Genomic DNA, 19752 nt, shown 5'->3' with positions numbered 1-19752 from the left:
GGATACAGTATCAGCCGTGGAAGGAAGTGAAGGAAACAATGTTTGCTTCAACTCTTAGCCTTTCACTTTGGCTCTTTGACATAACTACGTGACTACCATAGTTACGGCCCTGGGATTTTTCTATTTATTTAAAGTGAAGTACAGTTAATTTTGTTGTAAAAATGATGCAGACAGTGCTGGCTGCCTCATTTTAGTTAACTTGGGTTAACTAGATTTGATCTCTAATTTCTTAACATTAGGATAGGATTATCTGGGTGGAAGTTAGACCTGGTCAAGCTTTATGTTACTAAAATGTTTTGGGTATTCTCAGTAAAAAGAACTAACCAGCAGGGGTTGACCAGCTGTGTCACTAGTTGGGCCAGCCTTACAGACTTGTCCTTCGTTTCGGCCCCAGGAGGAAGCAGCATGTCCCAGAGCCTTGCTCTGCCCCTTTGCAGATGAGGAAGGCCGTAGGTCGCCAGGGTTTCGAGCGAAAGCTTTGTGGACCCCCACATTAATACCATGTGGTCTTTCTTTCTTTCTAGAGGGACGCATGGTCATCCAGGATATTCCTGCTGTCACCAGCAGAGGGCACGTGGAGAACACACCTGACCTGGTGTCTGACCCCACCTACTACAGTAGCTTTTACCAGCCGTCTCTGTTCCCGTACTACAACAATCTGTACAACTACCCGCAGTACTCCATGGCCTTGGCTGCTGATTCCTCTTCTGGGGACGTGGGAAGCCCCCTCGGGGGGTCCCCCGTGAAGAACAGCCTCCGGAGCCTCCCCGCACCTTACGTGCCTGGGCAGGCAGGAAACCAGTGGCAGGTAAGGCGTTACCCAGAGCGGCTGGATCTGCCGAGAGCACACAGTCTGCGCACAGGACCAGCTCAGCACACGTGTGTGCACTTTATGCCAACGGCGCAAAAAGGTGTTCACGCTCCCATGACGTCACGTGACCCCGAGGTTGGCTGCAGGGATTGTAAACGAGTATGCATGTATTCACTTTTGTTTTGAGATTTTACTTTTCTCCTTTTTCACTATCATTTTGCATAAAGACCCAGTTGGCTGGAGTCAGAATCACAAGGGGCTCACGGTGTGAGGTCTCACCTCCTCCAGGCTCATCCCCACTTCCTTTGAGCAGCTTAGAACGTGCTGGGTGCAGCCTTCTGGTTGGCAGTAATGCTAGTGATGAATTTGCACCCAGGGAGGGAGAAGTGTTATCATCTGTATGTCTGCGTGGAAGCAAGGCAAGAAAAGGAATTAAGTCACTGTCATTCTGGGCCAAATTGGGTTTTTTTTAGCTGAAAATGAAGGTCATCATTCATACTCTTAGTGTACAACAGTAACTTTTAAATTAATATCTGGGGTAAAACAAAGCATTTTGCACTGTCAGGGAAGGAGTGTTGTTCTAGAGCTGTCGTGCTCCCTCAGCTTTAACCATTTCGGTCCTGGAGTGTGTGAGCGGCAGATGGAGGCGGGGAAAGCGTTCCCAGGCTGGGTCCCCATGCTGCGGGAGTGCAGACACACAAGTGCTGACTCTCATCACTGCCAAGCCCCCTCCGACCATCAGTGTTACGATTCTGGGACAACTGTTCGTATTTTGGGTACGTTTACCATGCTCAGGCTTTGTCAGCTGGGCATTGATTCCAACACAATGGGACAGACATATTTGGGAGTTTAGGGCAAATCTTTGACCTTCTTATGCCCACTTCTAGTTGAAAATTGTCCTCCGAGCAATTCTATTCCATTTTGCATTTTTTAGGTGTGGGGAAGTTCTTAATATTCACGCTACCCCACTTTTTGGATTTTCTCACTACCCTTCGGGATCAGACTTCTTCAGCCCATTAGTATGTCCACTGTATTCCACTGGGCTATGCAGTTGTGTAAGTTTTCCGCACAATTTATTTTGAGAATCTTACTTTTTTTTTTGAAAGATTTTATTTATTTATTTGAGAGAGAAAGCACGAGCAGGGGGAGGGGCAGGGGGAGAAGCAGGCTCCCCGCTGAGCAGGGAGCCCCGATGTGGGAGTCCATCCCAGGACCCTAGGATCATGACCTGAGCCGAAAGCAGACGCTTAACCGACTGAGCCACCCGGATGCCCGAGAATCATCCTTTTTAAAAGAGACCTTAAAGCGTATGTGTGTGAGAACTCAGAATAATATGAGTGTAAAGAAAATGCAGTGGTTTATGGATCTTCTCCCTGGACCCCTACAAGCGTCTCAGAGTGCCAGTTGGATTTTATTATTGGGGGCAGGTTTTAGGTTGATTTCTATCAGAGACTCTCTTCTCTGAAAGGAGGAAGAAGTATTTGTAATTCTGAAAAAAACCAGCTCATCCTGTAGATTCCCAGGAAGCAGGGACTACTATTGAAGTGTCCTGGTTTTCTGGCTACTTCCAGGCTTTAAGGATAAAGTAGGAAGGCGAACCTGTTGGCTTATGAGAAAAGGGGTGAGAAAAAACATCTTAAGTGTTTGCTGAGAGAAAGCCAGCGAGCTCATGATCAGCTTTACAGCAAAGTCAAACATCTGCTTTGTCAGACTCTTTCAGCGGGCATATGATGCTTGACACACTGATGTTTTCCACACATAAGTTTTCCACACAATTTATTTTGAGAATCTTACTTTTTTTTTGGAAGATTTTATTTATTTATTTGAGAGTGAGAAAGCATGAGCAGGGGGAGGGGCAGGGGGAGATGTGGGAGTCCACCTGGAAAACCCGGGAAGGGCATGGTAGAGGTCTTGGGTTTCCTTGGAGGACTCTTGCCAAGTCCTCCCTCCCAGGGACAACCAGGAGGAGACGGGCCCGCTCAGCCATCCTCCTTGCCTTGTCCTGGAGAGACGTCTCAGGTGCTGTGTGCAAGGAGAGAGTCCCCTGAGGGCAAGTTCCTGCACCTTGGCTGGCAAAGCGGGGAGGAAGAACCTTGCCCAGACTTCCTTCGTCCTGTGGGGAAAGGCAGCTTTGATGCTGTTCGTGCTTTCTCTAGCTCCACCACCTATGGAGCGAGGTGTCCCTGGTTAGCCGCCCAGGAGAGATGCCAAGATACCATTTAACATATGAATTTGTTTTCTCAGGAGGCTGGCCTTAAGACTTTTTCTTTCTTAGCTGGTCACCGTTGGTAATCTATTTTCATATAACAAATTCTTTTGCAGAAATAGGTCCTTCTCTGCTACTGTAGTTGATGCCCATTCCTCTTAGTAAGTAACAGCACCAGTAATGACAGCTAGCATTTGCTGAGCAGTGAGTCCTCCTCGTAGCCTCAGGGAGCAGATTGTGTTGTCTCCTCCTCACAGGGGAGGGCATTGAGACTCCGAGGGCTGACTTAGCCAAGGTCACACAGCCACCAGACAGGAGAGCTGGAGTTCTGGCTCCACAGTGTTGCTCAGCACTGGTTATCTCTGGGTCTGCTGTAAACTCAGGGCCATGGCAACCACTAGCAATTAATATGAACACTAAGGCCACCCTCTTTAGTTCTTTCGGGCTTAGAATTTCTACGTAAGTGTTTTGCTTTTCATTGGAGATCTTGTTGGAACCTTCTTCTGATTGTCTTTCTTCACTTGTGGAGGTTGGAATTAGGCAGAAACTTCTAGGACAGTGCCGATGTGTGGTTACTTCAGATGGCTGAGAATGGGGCCTCTGAAGCTTTCCTGAAATATGCCATCTCAGCATTTAGTGTTTAAAATATACTGAATTCCCTGCTGTCTAAAAGTTGCTTTTGGAATCTGCCTACAACTTTCCTGTGAATGTGATTATCAGTAAAAGCATATTTAGGCACACCTGCCATGTGTCTGTAATCTAGAAAATGATCCTAACGATGGAGATGAGGGGACTTGACCATATGGTCTTTCCATCCCTTCTAAGTCTGATGCTGTATGAGTCTGTGGATTAACCTTATAACCAGATATAAACACAAGCTTGACTTACAACCTTGTTGTTATGTCCACAAAAAGTAGTTCTCTTGGAAATAAACTCCTAACATTAAAAATGCAAGAGCCTGCATAGGTGTAAGCCGTCAGTTTGCAAAATGGCAGGTGACCACCAGTCCAGTCATGATCAGAGCTGCAGCGGGTCCTGGTCACCCCATCCTGGTGCAGAGAAGACTGAGGTCTGGAGCTGAAGGGACTCGCTCAGCACCCACAGTCAGTTGATGGCAGAGGCCGGACTGAAACCTAGGTCCTATTGGATTAGAGGAACGTGGGCTCTGGTGCTGGAAGATCCATATTCATTTCTAATTTGTGATCCAACTGTTCTTGAGGCCTTGAGCAAAATACAAAATAGCCTTTGAATCTCTGTGTTTTGGTCTGTGAAGGTGAGACTATGCCCACTTCCCAGACTTGTTGCCTGGATGCGCAGCAGTGGACACCTGAAGGGATGTGGTTACCGCACGTGGAAGCCTCCGTGTGCACCAGGGGCCATGCCGGTGTTAACTGCCGTGGCTTATTTTCATTAAGCATTTTTTTTTTTAATCTCTCTATTTTCAGGGCGCCTGGGTGGCTCAGTTGGTTAAGCGACTGCCTTCGGCTCAGGTCATGATCCCGGGGTCCTGGGATCGAGTCCCGCACTGGGCTCCCCCTGCTCAGTGGGGACCCAGCTTCTCCCTCTGCCTCTGCCTGCCACTCCCCCTGCTTGTGCTCTCTCTCTCTGTGTCAAATAAATAAATAAAATCTTTTAAAAAAATCTAATTTTCAGCCTTCTTTTCATATGTATTTTAGTTAGTTTTCTCAGATCCCCTTTGTAACAAGATGCAGTATACATAAAGCACGTTTTAGTTACTATTAAAAGACTGTGACATGTGAGAAGGGGCCGAGTATGAATGTATGTGGAGTAATTTCTATCTGGGTTGGGGAAGAAAGAATGTGTTCCACTTAGTAAATAGGAAACCGAAAGCATAGACAAAGGTTATAATGATGCAACATACCTTTTTTTTTTTTAAAGATTTTATTTATTTATTTGAGAGAGAGAATGAGATAGAGAGAGAGCATGAGAGGGGGAAGGGTCAGAGGGAGAAGCAGACTCCCCGCCGAGCAGGGAGCCCGATGCGGGACTCGATCCTGGGACTCCAGGATCATGACCTGAGCCGAAGGCAGTCGCTTAACCAACTGAGCCACCCAGGCGCCCGATGCAACATATCTTTAAGATGTGTATGTTATAGAGGAGTATTAATTAAATAGTGAACACCTGGAAATATTACTTCTAACTGGTAGGTGTTACTGCTGTTAATAAGGAACTGGACGACTCCCTTCTTAAACCAAGCTGTTAGGGCAGGAGCGTAGGGAACAGCCATCGAGCTCTGGCCCTGTTTCGGGAAGGTGTCCTGGCTCTGTTCTTTGGGCCATGCCTATGCCCTCCTGGTGGAAGCTTCCCGGGGGAGGACAGCATGGGGAGCTCCCTTGCTTGTGGTCATGTTTTGCATCTCCTTTGTGGAAGGTGTCCCACAGCTGCACCCAGAGAGCTTTGTGCTAGCTTCTCCTGACTGTGTCTTCTCTTGGTCAGACCCTGGCGCTGCCTGAAGGGCCCGAATCTTTGGCAGCATCTCCTCCATCTACTTTCTTGGCTCTGCTGCTGGGAGCTGACTTCCTTGCTCACTTCTCTGGCCAGAGCGAGTCACCATTCTGTTCGTTATCTTCCTCCCCTTGCTGCTCGGTGTATCAGTGTGTGCTGAGGGAGCAGGATGCATGTTTCTCAACAAAGAGCTCCTTTCTGACTCCTGGAAAAAAACCGACAGAAGTGCAGATCATCATAATTTTTTAAAGCTAGTCCTCTGAGAGATCAGTAGGGAGGGCATTGAATTATTTGCAGAAAGAAACCATTGACTTTTTATTGGAAAGGTGAGGCTTCCGATAAATGTCCCTATAAAATCAAGCAAGCCACGAATAATTATTGAGCACCTACTAAGTGCAAAACCTACTAAAAGAAATAGAGCAGTGTACTAGGTCAGCATCCCAGCGTCTCACAACTCTTTCGTGTAAATGCCCTGCATGCTGAGAGCTGCTGTAATCGCTTTGGGTCTGCCTCCAGTCTCTGGAGATTTGTGGCCCGATCACAGATTCCTGTCCTGTTGTGAAACAGGAATAACATTTGGGACCCTGGAACAGACTCACGATGAATGGTTGGTTCCTCTGACCAGCAGCTCAATTTCACTTCTGCATTTAATTGCCTGCAAAAGCTGTTTATTGCCTTGTGCACTCCTCCACGGCAACATTATCTCCTAAATAAACATGTTGTACCAAGTTGACAAGGGAGAGGCGCATATCAAGTGAGCAGAAATAAATACAGGAGGGCTCAGAGCTGTACCTGGGATCTCCTTTCTCTGTCCCTCTGTCAGGCAGCCTCTGGATTGCTTTTCAGAAGCTGGGACCACCAGATGTGTAGACTCGCAGGTAGACTCCTGTTCGGACCACAGTTTGGGTGTGGTCATAGTGGCAACACAGGTGATTTCATTCCTTCTGGTGGTTATTTTGGGCTCAGTCTGAAGTGTCTTAGAATACTGGTTGCCCATGTATGATGATGCACCTTACTGGATGCATTCGTTTATTAAATAAGCATGCACGGAGATCCTGCTGTGTGTTAGGGATCTGCCACTGAACCAAACAGACAACAATGTGAAAGCAGGTCTTGGGGGGACAAAGGGATGGGAACTTGGGGGTCATCTAAGTGGCCCTGAGTTTGAAACTGAGCTACAGGCAGGAAGGAAAGCAGATTTTGGTATCTGGGGCTTGAGCACAGAGAAGGTGCCCCCTTGTGAGCATTCCTGGGATGGCCCTCTAGCACCTTTGATGGGTGGGGGCGGGGGGGGGGGCAGCAGGCAGTGGGCCAGGCAGCGCCTTATAGAAGCCCGTGCCCTTTGATGTTCTCAGTCCTACAACAAGCAGCCTGATGGGGCCCTTTTCACACTGCCTCCTCTTTTCATTAGCGTTGCTCAGGATCAGAACAAACTGTTAGCTAAAAAGATTGAGAGGAAGTGACTTCTTGAGCATGTGCTGGGTGGGGGCAGCAGGGGCCCCTCCCTGTCTCCTGGAAGTCCCATAGGAGAGCCCAGCGGGGGTGTAGGTGGCTTAAACCTGGCTCTTGTTCGCAGGACGACAGTTCTCGTTAACAGCGTTTTAAGATATTCCTAAACTTGAAAAACAATATGTCAGAGAAAAGGAAGTAGAATGCAAAATCCACGTCAGGTTTTAAGGTGAAGCAGACTTGAGATACACTTTTGTGTTTGCCTCAGACCACCAAGCTGTACCGTCAGGGACCCCAGGATGATGTGCCTGTGGCCACCTCAGATTCCTGGGTAAGTCTGAGCTGAGAAAGTTGAAGCGATCTGTGGAACACAGCTGGTTACAGGGGAGCCAGGCCCCAGCCCTGGGCCCTCTCCCCTTGGTCAGGAGCTCTCTCCACAAACAGTCTTGTGATCGCCGGGGCTGCCTGCTCCAAACTATCACCACCCCAGCAGGTAAAACTAGCCTAGCCGAGGCTTCTTTTAGAGCAAGCTGGGTATTAGCCACTTTCTGTTGGCGGATGGAGGCTGCCTTTTTTCTCAAGAAAGAAAACCTGACAAAGTTTGCCAGCAGACACAAGAAGAGTTTATGAGAACAGATTCCTTTTAGAACATTCCAAGCAGTTTCTTTCCTTAGGAAAAAGTCATTAAAATAGATGTGGTATTTGCTTTGGACTGTTAGCGCTAACAACCTTTATTTGGTTTCTTGAAGGGGAATTAGAGGGACACAAGTTTATGTTGATTGAAAGTGTTACAGGTTCTGTTGAGATGATGGGGTATATTTATTTTGTATTTGGCCACTTCCATGGACTCTGTAGTTCTGATCATTTTCTAGTTGCTTATTTGGGGTATGTAAGTTAGACGCAGAAAAATGTTGGTGCTGCCATTTTCCCCCAAATACCCCCAGTTCTCTTATATGTTCTTGGTGCATTGTTCAGTTTCGATACCTGCAGTGGATGTTGGTGTCCTCTTATTTTACTGGGAATGTGTCTAGTGGTTCACTGTCCTTCATGCGGGTTGTGTTACCTGTGCTGGTTTTTACAGAGAAATGAGAAAATAAGGACAAGGGAGTTTTTCGTAGAGCTCAATTATTCAATTCAAAAAATTGCTTTTAGGGGCGCCTGGCTGGCTCAGCCAGTACAGCATGCAACTCTTGATCTCGGGGTTGTGAGTTCAAGTCCCATGCTGGGTGTAGAGCTTACTTTAAAAAAATTTTTTTAATTGTTTTTACTGAGACTATGCCCTTCCAACATTTTGTGGAAATCAAATGATCCTGTTAGGTGGCAGGATTTCTTTTTGTGTAAATGCCCTCACTCAGCAGCACCATCCCTGCCCCTCCCCGTCTCTTTTTCTTCTCTGTCTTACTAGCCTGTGGTCTAGAGTCTGGAAAGCTCTGTGTCAGTCACCGTGTCACCATGACAACAGCAGAGTTCCCTGGATCTTCCTCTGCTGCTTTCAGCGATTGTGTCCACTTAACGCTCAGCTTAACTCTACGCAGGCAGAGTGCTTTGGTCTTTCCCTTCCTTTTTACGGCAGCCCTGTGAATGCCCAGCATTTTGTGGGACTCCTTCCCATGCACCTTCAGGAGGCCCTGCTGTCTGGTTCAGTGAGGACTCAGGACTCGGCCGGGTCAGAGGGCCGGTGTCGGAGAATCTTCTATTTAAGGAAACACGGAGTCCCCACAGACCTCGGAGAGTTTAAAGCTAGTGCAGGGAAGGTGTGCGGCTTCTCCCCGTTCGGGGCCACCTTGCCTCTACTGTGAACTTTTTCTTCAGCGGCCTGTCAAATCTTAGCTGCATTTATACCTTCCTGAAGCATACTTCCTCCTGAGGTCCTTCTCTTTGAAGGAGAAATAATACCTCCAGTTCTCTGGGGCCTTCACAACACACTCCTGCTCCTGCAGGGAGCAGGCTTCTGTTGGCCATGGAGCTCTGCGGCCTGGATGAGTGCAGTCCCCACTCCCTGCCTCTGAGCTGCCCCCTTGTCTGGTTTCAGATGGTGACAAGCGATGGTCATGATGGCCAGCATCGGGCGTTTATTACGTCCTTCTTGAGGGACTTGCTGTTTTGTCTCACAGATTATGAAGGCTTTGTGCCCTGCGTGCTCTGAGCCTGCAGTGAGGGCAGTCGTGGATGGGAACCAGGGCCGCTGGGGGGCTCTGGGCCTGCAACAGAGCTGAGGGAGGTGGTGGGCATTTCAGAAGCTGACCCCAGACAGATGGTGGGAGGTGGGCTGAGGGATCTCTCCTAGCTGCGGCAGGGCACAGGGTGGGCATTTGCGCAGAGTATTTGGGTGGAAAACATGCGCATGACAGAAGAAAGCCGAAGTGGCCTCTGGAAACCCGGCCCCCGGGGTGGGGGTGGGGGGGGGCGGGAAGCGGTGCTGACGGAGAGCATCCAGGCCAGGGACTGGGCCCTGAACATCCTGAGCGGCTGTTTGTCAGCCTGCCTGGAGTGGTCTGGTAACATCCAGGCATTCCCAGTGGAGTGTAAGCTCAGGTTTTTAGGAACCTGGGAAGACTCTGGTATGTGTTCAGTGTGATCTGGACCGAGCTGGAAAACCCTGCAAAGGGCTGGTGTACCCTGGGGACTGCTCCATATTCAGTCAGGGGCAGAAATAAATACATTATCAGTCTGTTGTGAGATTGTTACACAACCTGATCTCTGACACAGTAGCATCAGGTCAGTAAATAATACAGTCATTTGGGGATTCTGTAATCTACTTGAAAACCAGATAATTAGATCACAGTTCTTGAAAGCTTTCAGATTTGATTTGGTTGGACTGGTGGACAAAATCTTACCTGTTTATGTTTGACCTTTTAGCTTACATTTTTTTCCTAAGCAGATGTGAATATGATACAAAATTAGTTGCTTTTCAGAATGTTTAAGTACATGGCTGGGTGAGGCTCAAATTTCTTGGGAGCCCATTTTGTATGGCTTGCTAAGTGTCCCTCATTACTTTAGAATAAAGACCAAAATCAAGGGAATGCGTAGGAGAGGCTGGTTGGCCCTATTTTTAGAAAACTATATTAGGAATATGAAAGTAGAAAGGTAAAACAGGGTTACAAAAATCTCCGGGGCACCTGGTTGGCCGGCTCAGTTGGTAGAACGTGTTACTCTTGATCTTGAGGTTGTTAAGTGTGAGCCGCATGTTGTTGGGTATACAGATTACTTAAAAATAAAATCTTAGGGGCGCCTGGGTGGCTCAGTTGGTTAAGCGACTGCCTTCGGCTCAGGTCATGATCCTGGAGTCCCGGGATCGAGTCCCGCATCGGGCTCCCTGCTCGGCGAGGAGCCTGCTTCTCTCTCTGACCCTCCCCCCTCTCATGTACTCTCTCTCATTCTCGCTCTCTCAAATAAATAAATAAAATCTTAAAAAAAAAAAAAAGAAAAAAAAAATAAAATCTTAAAAAAAAAAAACCATACTATCGAAAAATCTCCATCATATTACAGAGTGTGTATAAGAAATTCATTCACGCATTCATCATTACCATTCATTTACCGAGTCCCAGCTCTGCCCCCGGCACGGTGCTCACCTCGCTCATCCCCCCAGGGGTAACTCTCAGGGAAGTGGATGACAGAAACTTAAATGAGTTTTACTACCTTTTTTTTTTTTTTTTCAATTTTACTTAGTTATTTTAGAGTGAGAGAGCATGCAGGGGGCGGGAGCAGGGAGAGAGGGAGATCATGACCTGAGCCCAAATCAAGAGTTGGATGCTTAACCAACTGAGCCACCCAGGCACTCCATGAGTTTTATTAATTTTTAACCATTCTCTGCAGAGAGTAGACCCCCTTACTGACCACCCCCAAGACAGATTGCTCCCAGGGCCCTGTGGGCATCACCCTGGCCGTGCACAGCCTCCAGGGAGGGGGTTCATAAGAAGATGGAGAAACCGGGAAAAAAGGGGTTACGTCCTCATTTTGGTTTTCACATCTTTTCATCTCATTCTTTCTCATGAACATTCTTTTTGGCAGTTAGTCATTCTTATCCCGGGAGAATGAAGGAAGACAAAATCATCCCGTCTTGAGTAATGGTATGAGCTCCAAAAATGTGAAGGCACATTCTTCTCTCTCTCTCTCTCTCTCTCTCATACTCTGTACGTAACAGTGGCAAGGTAGGATCTGGAGTTGGGTTTTCAGCTTTTTAAGATTTGAAAAGTAGAAAAAGTTCAGAGAATGGGGTTTTCTTTCACATACTGAGCAAAAGGTTTATGTATTTAAAATACGTATGTAATGCGAAGGGTTGTCTGTCTCCCTCTTTGTTAGCAGACCGTGGCATACCTGGGAAAGGGCACCCAAAAGAGGGGTCCTGGAGTGTGACCACCACCGTCCCGCTGGTGTGCCCACAGAGGGAGGCCCCCATGGGGGGAAGGGACAGGGAAGGTGCAGCAGGACAGGTGTTGAATAGCCTTACGGTCTGAGCACTTCATATCTGCCATTCCGCTCACCCCCTACAGGCAGCCCTCAGGGATTGTTACCGCCTCTGTGGGGGAGGAAACAGACACTCAGACACTTGGGGAGATGAAGCAACTTGCCGGGATCACAGAGCTGCTGAGCGGGGGGGTTGCATTTGAGCTGGGGTTTACCTGACTGCGGAGGGCACGCCCGTTCCCATTCTTTCTCCCTGCCTTCCTAGACCAGCACACATTCTTGGTTTTCCTTGTAAGAAGCCTTAACAGGTGTTACACGATGTTTTCTTATATTTTATGATATGTCTTATCAGATCTTAGAGGATGTAACGTATCTTACCTGTTTTCCGAGACTTGGTATGTTAGAGACAGTGGAGACTCCTCTGTCTTCATAGGATTAACCAAATTTAAATCGCTGAGCTTATGGTCCTTAAGCATGGTTCTGTGGCTCCCCATCATGTCCCCTCTCCTGCCGCCCCCTCTTCTATGCACTTTAGGGAAACAGATTTCTGGTCATTCTTGGGTCATTTTGGTTACTTAGAGGTGGGCTGTCCGTCCTAGTCTTGGTGTGGCCTTTCCATGACGCTAACCCAGCGTGAGTTGGGCGTGCCTCAGCAGCCTGCCTTCGAATTTTTAATACCAGCTCGGGTGAAGTGTGTGAGTTTGTGCGTGTGGTCACGTGTAGAAGCTGGCCCCAGACAGTCTCACCTTGCCCTCCGAGCAGTCCGTCATGTTCAGTACTCATAAGATACCCTTCACACTGCTGATTTATGCTAAAAGTATCCTCATGTTTCTGACAGCTCATGTGTGACATGAATATAATCCATATTTCTTAGAGCAGCTAATCCAAGTGGCTTATTTCCTGATACTGCTGATGGGGTTATATCTCTTGATGTCACAGCCATTGAGATTCTGATGGCAACATATTGTTTGTGGGTCACTAGTTTTGTCTAAAACAGTAGGTTGGAACAGAGTAGCAAAGGTTAATTAAGTTTGTCCATCAAGATGGGAACAGATATGGATGCGTCTAATGCTTCTGGTCCTAAAATCAAAGTTCCTGAATGCGTGATTACAGGCCTGTTTTCTTCTCATTTTCAGACTCTCCCCCCCCCCAAAGTTTCTTATTTGATCTTGAAGCAGTGAAAACAGGAAGAACTGGTAAAAGCCACAGGTAGTGAGGAGGTCTTTATAATCAGCAGACATCTTAATTTAAAATGGGAAAGGCTGCGAGGTTTAGTAGAGAGGCTTCCGAGGCCGACTTGCTTTGTTTGCATCCTGCTTCTCTGCTTAATCCCTTTATGAGTGGAAGCCAGTTACTTGATCCCCCTGAGCAGTTAGTTCTTCTTTATGTTAATGATTATTACACTGAGGACTCCATGAGAACACAGGACAGGTCTTTGTAGTAATTCTCAGTGAATTTACTCAATTTTATTTTACTTCCCTCCTCTGAAAGTCCATTCGTCCTGTGGTCAAGAACCAACATTTTCTCAAGAAAGTTACTTTAAGAAAGTCACCATCACAAGCCCCCACCGCCTTTCTGAAGAGTGTTATTAGGCTTTCAGAAACTTGCCATGTTAGTGGAAACGGGGAGTCCTGTGTCTGGATAGTTAGCAGCCCAAATATAAAAATGCAGACTTCCATGCCCTTTTCCACCAGCTACTGTACTGAAGCTGTGTTTTCTGTTGGCTTTCAGGTAAATGATGCTTGCGGTTCTGTCTAGCTCTGCGTGACTTTAGGTGGAAAGTGGGGGTTTGTGGTTTACATTTGTGAATCAGCTCACAGATGTAAGTACTGATGCAGGAGCTGGATAATCCTGCATAGATGTGTGGTTTGGGAAAACGAAGGGGGCGCTGGGCTAACTGCAGCCGAGACTCTCGGCCAACAGACCACCCCTCCCTCTCTCTGTGAGCCCCCTGAAGTGCATCTGAATCTTTCCAGGGTCCAGGAAAAGGAACCATTTTATAAAATGGGCTTTTTCTTGTGTGTACCTGTTTTTGAAAGTCCTTGCTTTTACCAGATTTATATACCGATGCCTTTCAGATATTTTCGACAGAGATCCACAGTAAGAAATGTTTAATATTGTCATAGGGCTTATGTTTACGCATACATATAAACGCAAAATGAAACATTTCATACAACAGTTCTTTCCCATACCATATACAATGAATTTTCAGATTTCTCTTCTATTTTATTCTATTCGGTTTCATTCTGTCCATTTCTGTACTGTTATTTATTTATTTATTTTTTAATGCTGATCACAGCCTGCTGAATTAGGTCACTCACGGTCATAGCACTGCATTTTGGAAAACACTGTCTAAGGGTAGACCCTGTTCTCAGATGCAGATGGTGAAAACAACCAATTGAGCAGCACAAATTAAACAAAAATTAATTTGGGTTTTTAAAAATGTGGAAATACTCCTATCTTAATTGTTCTGTACAAGAAGGAGAAGCATAACAGATCACTGATAAATGCGCTTGTTACCCTGATCCCTGTGGGGTGTCCACCCCTTAAAGTGTGTGCCAGGGTGGTGCGACTCTTCGTGCCCTCTCTGGGACTTCTGGGAGTCGAGGGAGGCTTGCTTTTATGTTCTCACCGTCAGTGTTGGTTCTGTATTTCCAAACGACTTGTCTATTTTTCCATGGTGCCTCTTGTGGCTGTTTTTCACGTGTTTTGTATCTACTCTGGTGTTAATCCAGACCTGATATTGAGCTCCTTTCCTTCCATTCTTTTTGAGAAGGCCCCACTCACACACGTTTTATTTTGCGTTTGCGTGTGTCACAGACTTTCTGGAGCTTTGGGAATTGTGGGGTTCGCAGCTTCAAGCGTCTTAGATGTACCATTTCTGAATTGATTGTCCTCTCTGCTGTACTGCATGGCCATCCTCTTCTTCCCATTTTCCGTCCCACCTCCCCTCTGAGGAGCCTCCCTTCCGTTTTGGGGCATATAGCTCTTAGCTTCTTCAGCTGACCCTCAAACCTCCATGGTTCACTGAAGAGGTCCACCCAGGCTTTGGGGGAATCTCTTGCAAGGGCCTGGGTTGGCACAAGGCCAGTCTCCACCTCCTGTCCCCGTGGCTTCCTGCCACTGCGAAGGGGCGTGGAGGGCATTCTGGAATGTGAGCCCCGCAGAGAAAGCAAGGTGAGCCCAGCAGAGGAAGTTAAGGAAGCTAGGTGAGAGGACCCGAGGGACAAGGAAGAAAGAGGTGTCCCAACAGTCAGCATATGCCTTGTTAATGTTACAGTCGTCTCTGAAATTTGCTCTTAATAGCCATCATTTTTAGCTCGTATATGAAGAAGAATTCTTTCCAGCTGTGACCTGTGGCATCCCAGAGGATGAGTGAGGTGTGTATTTCAGGAGGTGAATGGGCACTTGCCTTTTGGGTAAAGCACCTGCACAGGCAAAATCTGTGGGCGAGGAGGGCTCACAGTGTGTGATTAGGTAAGCGTGGGAACAGGCATCCCATCCGGAGGGTTTGAAAAGAAGCTTCTATTAAAGCTAAAGAAATCCTTTAATGAGGGCGAAAGTCAGCCCCCAGCCTTCACTCTTCACGTCACCAGGAGACCTGGAATTCCACAGTGTGTGAAGAGCCTGCCTTTTTTCAGAAAAATATTTCTCTTCATAAAATCAAAGGTTCATCCCAAATGTAGCTTTTGCAATTTAAAGGGCTGTAAACCACACAACATTGCCAAGGGCATCTTCTCACTGTTCGTTTAAATATTGGGGTTTGCACTTGGGAGTTTTATCCCATATGGTTCTCGAGAAGTCTGTCCCCTTTCTTGGCCAGCCCTGTTTCTTTGCAGCTGAGCCAGCCTCCGCGAACAGCTAGACCATGGTCTGGTCTTCACGAACTCCTCTCAGCCTGGATGGAGCGTGCAGTTCACTTCGAGACCATGCTCTTCCCGGCTGAAATACTCCCAGACAACCAGTGAACAGAATTTAGGAATTTTTTTTTTTTTTTAAGGAAGTAGGGTCTAATATTTTTATGTTTTGTGGGGATTTTATTGTAACTATAAAAAAGAGTGACTAAGGTATATAAAAAGGAAACCCATGGTTCAGATTTATTGTGCTGTATGTCCTCAACAGTTTAATAAAATAAAACCCAAAGCTCTTAGGTGTTCCTCCGGTGTTAATACTAACACCATGCACGTTCCCCACCAGCCCAGTTCCTATCTGTAGGTCACACTCTGGTTCAGACTTGAGGTGGGTAATAAGATTATAAAACATGCCTATTGCTTGCCAGCTACCACATGCTAATAGTAATGGGAGTCATAATTCACTGGAATACTGGGTTTTTAGGTTTTACTTGGTTCTTTAGTTTGAAGGAACAAAAAATAAAATCTTGAGAAGAAACAAGACCGCCCTGCGTAAAGAAAAAATCATATCCTTTTAGCAGAACTGAACGCTGCCTCTAATTTGTGTGCAATTTCTATCCCTCAGTAGAACTTTGCCCTTTGAGCCGGAGGTGAGGGGCTGAGCACAAGCAGGGACTAGGGTAGTTTAAAGCAAGTTTTCTCAACCTTGGCACTCTTGAAATGCTGGGCTGGATAATTCTTGTTGTGCAGGAGCCGTCCTGTGCATTGCAGCCCCCTGGCCTCTCCTCACTAGAGGCCCACAGCATACTCTTCTCCTCCCCACCCCCAGCTGTGACTGGGAGAAGGGTCTCCCAAAGTCACCAGATGTCCCCCAGGGGACGGATTGCCCCCAGTTAAGTACTACTGGTTTCAAGTAAAGCAAGTTTCAAACGTTTCCTTGTTTACCCATTTGTCTAATCCAAAAGCAGCCAGGACTGTGATTTTTTTTTTGAGTTGGAAGGGAACTAGAAGGGACCTAGTGTTTGAAATCTCATTCTGCCACGCCTTTTTCTAGACGAGTCACAATTTGATTTTAGCTTCATGTTTCAGAGATTTACACACGCGCTTTGAAATGCTATGGTCAACCCTTGAACGGCGCAGGTATGAACTGCACGAGTCCACTTATGTGTGATTTTTTTTTCTGGTCAATACAATACAGTCCTGTAAATGTGCTTTCTTTTCTTTTCTTTTTTTTTTTTGAAGTTTTATTTATTTTTTAATTTTATTATGTTTGTTAATCACCATACATTATGTCATTAGTTTTTGATGTAGTGTTCCATGATTCATTGTTTGTGTATAACACCCAGTGCTCCATGCAGTACGTGCCCTCCTTAATACCCATCACCAGGCTAACCCATCCTTACGCTCTCTTAATAGCATTTTATCCCCCTAGCTTATTACTTCATTCTAAGAGTACTATTGGTATGTGTTAATTTACTATGTTATCGGTAAGACTTTGGTCAATAGGAGGTTATTTAGTAGTTAAATTTTGGGAGGGTCAGAAGTTATATGTGGATTTTCAACTGCATGGGGAGGTTGAAGCCCCTAACCTCCTGTGTTGTTCAAGAGTCAGCTGTACATACAACCATCCTTATGTCCAGGTGAACACATGGATTGTTGTTTGTAGATTATTCTTCAAGTTGAATGTGGCTGATGTGATAAATGGCTTCAGCAAATTCATATTTAATAACCTCAAATGGAGTCTGACCCTTTGTATCTTTTTCTTTTCCTCAAAGTCCCAGTGATCTTGGGATTCATTAGGGAAATTCAGTGTTTGAGTTCAAATCCCTCAATTCCTACTTCTAAATAATCCTTATTATCTGATGCTTTCTAGAAACATAAGAGGAATTAAAGGAAAAAATTAACATGCAAGGGTTTGAAATTGTTTATTTTTTTGGTAAGCTTTAGTTAAAAAAAGAAGTCTACAGTTTATTTAAATCTTTTTGCAAATACTATACAATTTGAGATTGGCAGCAGTTGACCAGTCTATCAGACTTAACCTTTTGCATTTTTTAGTTAACACTGGGGATCTTGGTGTTTCATACTTCTTGGGGGTGTGGGAAATATGTCAGTATATCTAGAGCAGTGGTTCTCAATCTTGACATCACATTAGAATTACCTGGGGAATGGATAAAGATGTGGTTAATACATACAATGGAATATTACTCAGTCATCAGAAAAGATGAATACCTACCATTTGCATTGACATGGATGGAACTGGAGGGGATTATGCTAAGTGAAGTAAGTCAGGCAGAGAAAGACCATTATCATATGGTTTCACTCATATGTGGAACATAAGGAATAATACAGAGGACCACAGGGGAAGGGAGGGAAAACAGAATGGGGAAGAAATCAGAGAGAGACAAACCATGAGAGGCTCTGGACTCTGGGAAGCAAACTGAGGGTTACTGAAGGGAGGAGGGTGGGGGATGGGGTAACCAGGTGATGGGTGTTAAGGAGGGCACGTGTTGTGATGAGCACTGGGTGTTATATGCAACTAATGAATCGTTGAACACCACATCAGAAACTAATGATGTACTATACAGTGGCTAACTGAACATAAAAAAAAAAAAAAAGAATTACCTCGGGAGCTTTGAAATAGCCCGGCGCCAGGCCACCTCCTGGACCACTGAAATCAGACACTCCAGTGATGGAGCCCAGCATCAGCGCTGGGTGAGCTCCTCTTCCGCCAGTGGGAGTGAAGGTTGTGAACCAGTGTACCTTTTTATAAATAAAGTTTTATTGGAACGTAGCCATGCCCATTCATTTGCCAGTTGTCGAGAGACTCTGTGGGTTGCAAAGCCTAAATGATGGCCGTTTGCCAAAAAGGTTTGCTAATCCCTGCTCTAGACTCACAGTGAACATTTTTCAACATTTTGAAAAGAGGCTTTATACAAATTCCGAGTAAGGGAAAAAAAAATCAGCGTTTTGCAGAGACTGCAGGTCTCAAATCGTGTCACTTGTACGTGGGGAAAATTGAAAAACATTTTTCTTGAAGAACTGACTTGCAGATGTTGTCAAACCAGAAGGAGGTGTGACCAGCTCGGCACCTGCAGTGGGCGGGGGGAGGCTTCACCATTTGTGTTGCGGCTCTCTGCGCGTGTTAAAGCTGACGACTGGGCTTCTCGCTCAGAGTTCATTACGTAGACTGTGTAATGGTCTTGAGGGAGGTCTTGAGAGGCAGAAATGGCTCTTTGATTTGAAGAGAGTTTGAGTTTGGTCTTACCACTGCAGCAATTCTAGATGGCGGCAGACCCCTGAAAAAGTTCCTTTAGCTCTGAGGAATCTCATGTATAAAACAAAAAAATCATGAAAAGTCATAGTGTTATTTACATGATTTCCATCCTCCCTCCGTTCAGGTGGGAAGTTGGCGGTCATAAACAGTGGATCAAAAGAGTTTTTTAGAAGGTCCTTTTTTGGTCATGGGGTCCTGAAGTGTGAAGTATGAAAGAAAGGATCATTTACTCTAGTCCCTTGTCACCAGCGTGAGGGTTTTGAGCCAGCAGAATCAGCATCTCCTGGGACTGTGCCGGACTGAGGCCCCACTGCACGCTTACTGGATCAGGATCTGCTTAGCCCCAGGCCATTTGCATACACATTAAGAGAGCCCTGGGATGCACCGGTCTAACTGATAATGGGTTCTGTGCAGTTAAGTGACCACTGAGTGTCACTGCCTTCCTCAGTGATTTCATGGCCCCTTAATGGCTCTCCTGACCTGGGCTCGCTCGTTAAGGGCAGCCAGTTTTTCCCCTTTGGCTACTTCCAAGCATAGCTTGCTTGCCCTCTTATTTAGTGAGATTTATGTGACGGTAGGAGATGAAAATTGTCTGATTGGGCTAGGAGGGGTACCATTTCGTATGCTTCAGAGAAACAGAGTAGGAAAGATAAAGGGAACTTGCCAGATAAACTTCAAGTGAGAGAAAATAATTGGGATAGTCTTCCTTGCTTCTCTAAGAAGCAGTAATCCACGCATCAGAGCATTCATTTGTGCCGGGGAGTGCTTGGGAGGGTCGAAAATGAGTCTCTTGAGCTTCTCAAATTAGCCCACAGAAGTCAGGGGCTCAGGCCTTTGCAGCAAGCAGTGCCAAATATTCAAAGTACATATAGGCCTTCAGTCACTGGAAAATTGTCCAAAATTTAATGTCCATAGATAATCTTGAGGAAGCCCAGTACGTAAGCTTACCCTGCCAGCCCGTCATGTTAGTATGATTTTCTTAATCAAGTAGCATCATTTGATTGAAAAATGTAATTTTGAACTTACTCTTTAATTCTTGGGCGGAATTGATTTTTCCTGAACATTCCCTTAAATTGACTTCTTAGATAAAGTTAATACCATCTGAATTTAATTTTTTAAATGCAGTATAAATAATTGAAGTCTAGCTGTTCTTGCTGGGAAGATAGGATCACCCCTGTAATGCTCAGTGTCTGTACCAGGGGCCGTGCAGGAAACAGAACAGTTCTGCATATTTGCGGAAGGTCGGGGGGCTTCCAGGTCTTTAGGTCACATCACCTTGGCTTTGAAT

The 19752-nt window shown here is 46.0% G+C and overlaps 1 protein-coding gene across 1 annotated transcript in view; it reads left to right on the top strand.

The window, feature by feature from the left end:
* DMRT1 (doublesex and mab-3 related transcription factor 1) overlaps nt 1–19752 on the top strand; it is a 104467-nt gene that overhangs the window by 43042 nt on the left and 41673 nt on the right. The window contains exon 3 of the mRNA XM_021694427.1: nt 525–808. Coding sequence (XP_021550102.1) covers nt 525–808 — 284 coding nt within the window. The remainder of the gene's footprint in view (nt 1–524; nt 809–19752) is intronic.

This window comes from Neomonachus schauinslandi, chromosome 13 (genome assembly GCF_002201575.2).
Source record: "Neomonachus schauinslandi chromosome 13, ASM220157v2, whole genome shotgun sequence".
NCBI lineage: Eukaryota > Metazoa > Chordata > Mammalia > Carnivora > Phocidae > Neomonachus > Neomonachus schauinslandi.
Note: the sequence above shows the minus strand (reverse complement) of the source record. Positions and strands in the feature narration are given on the sequence as shown.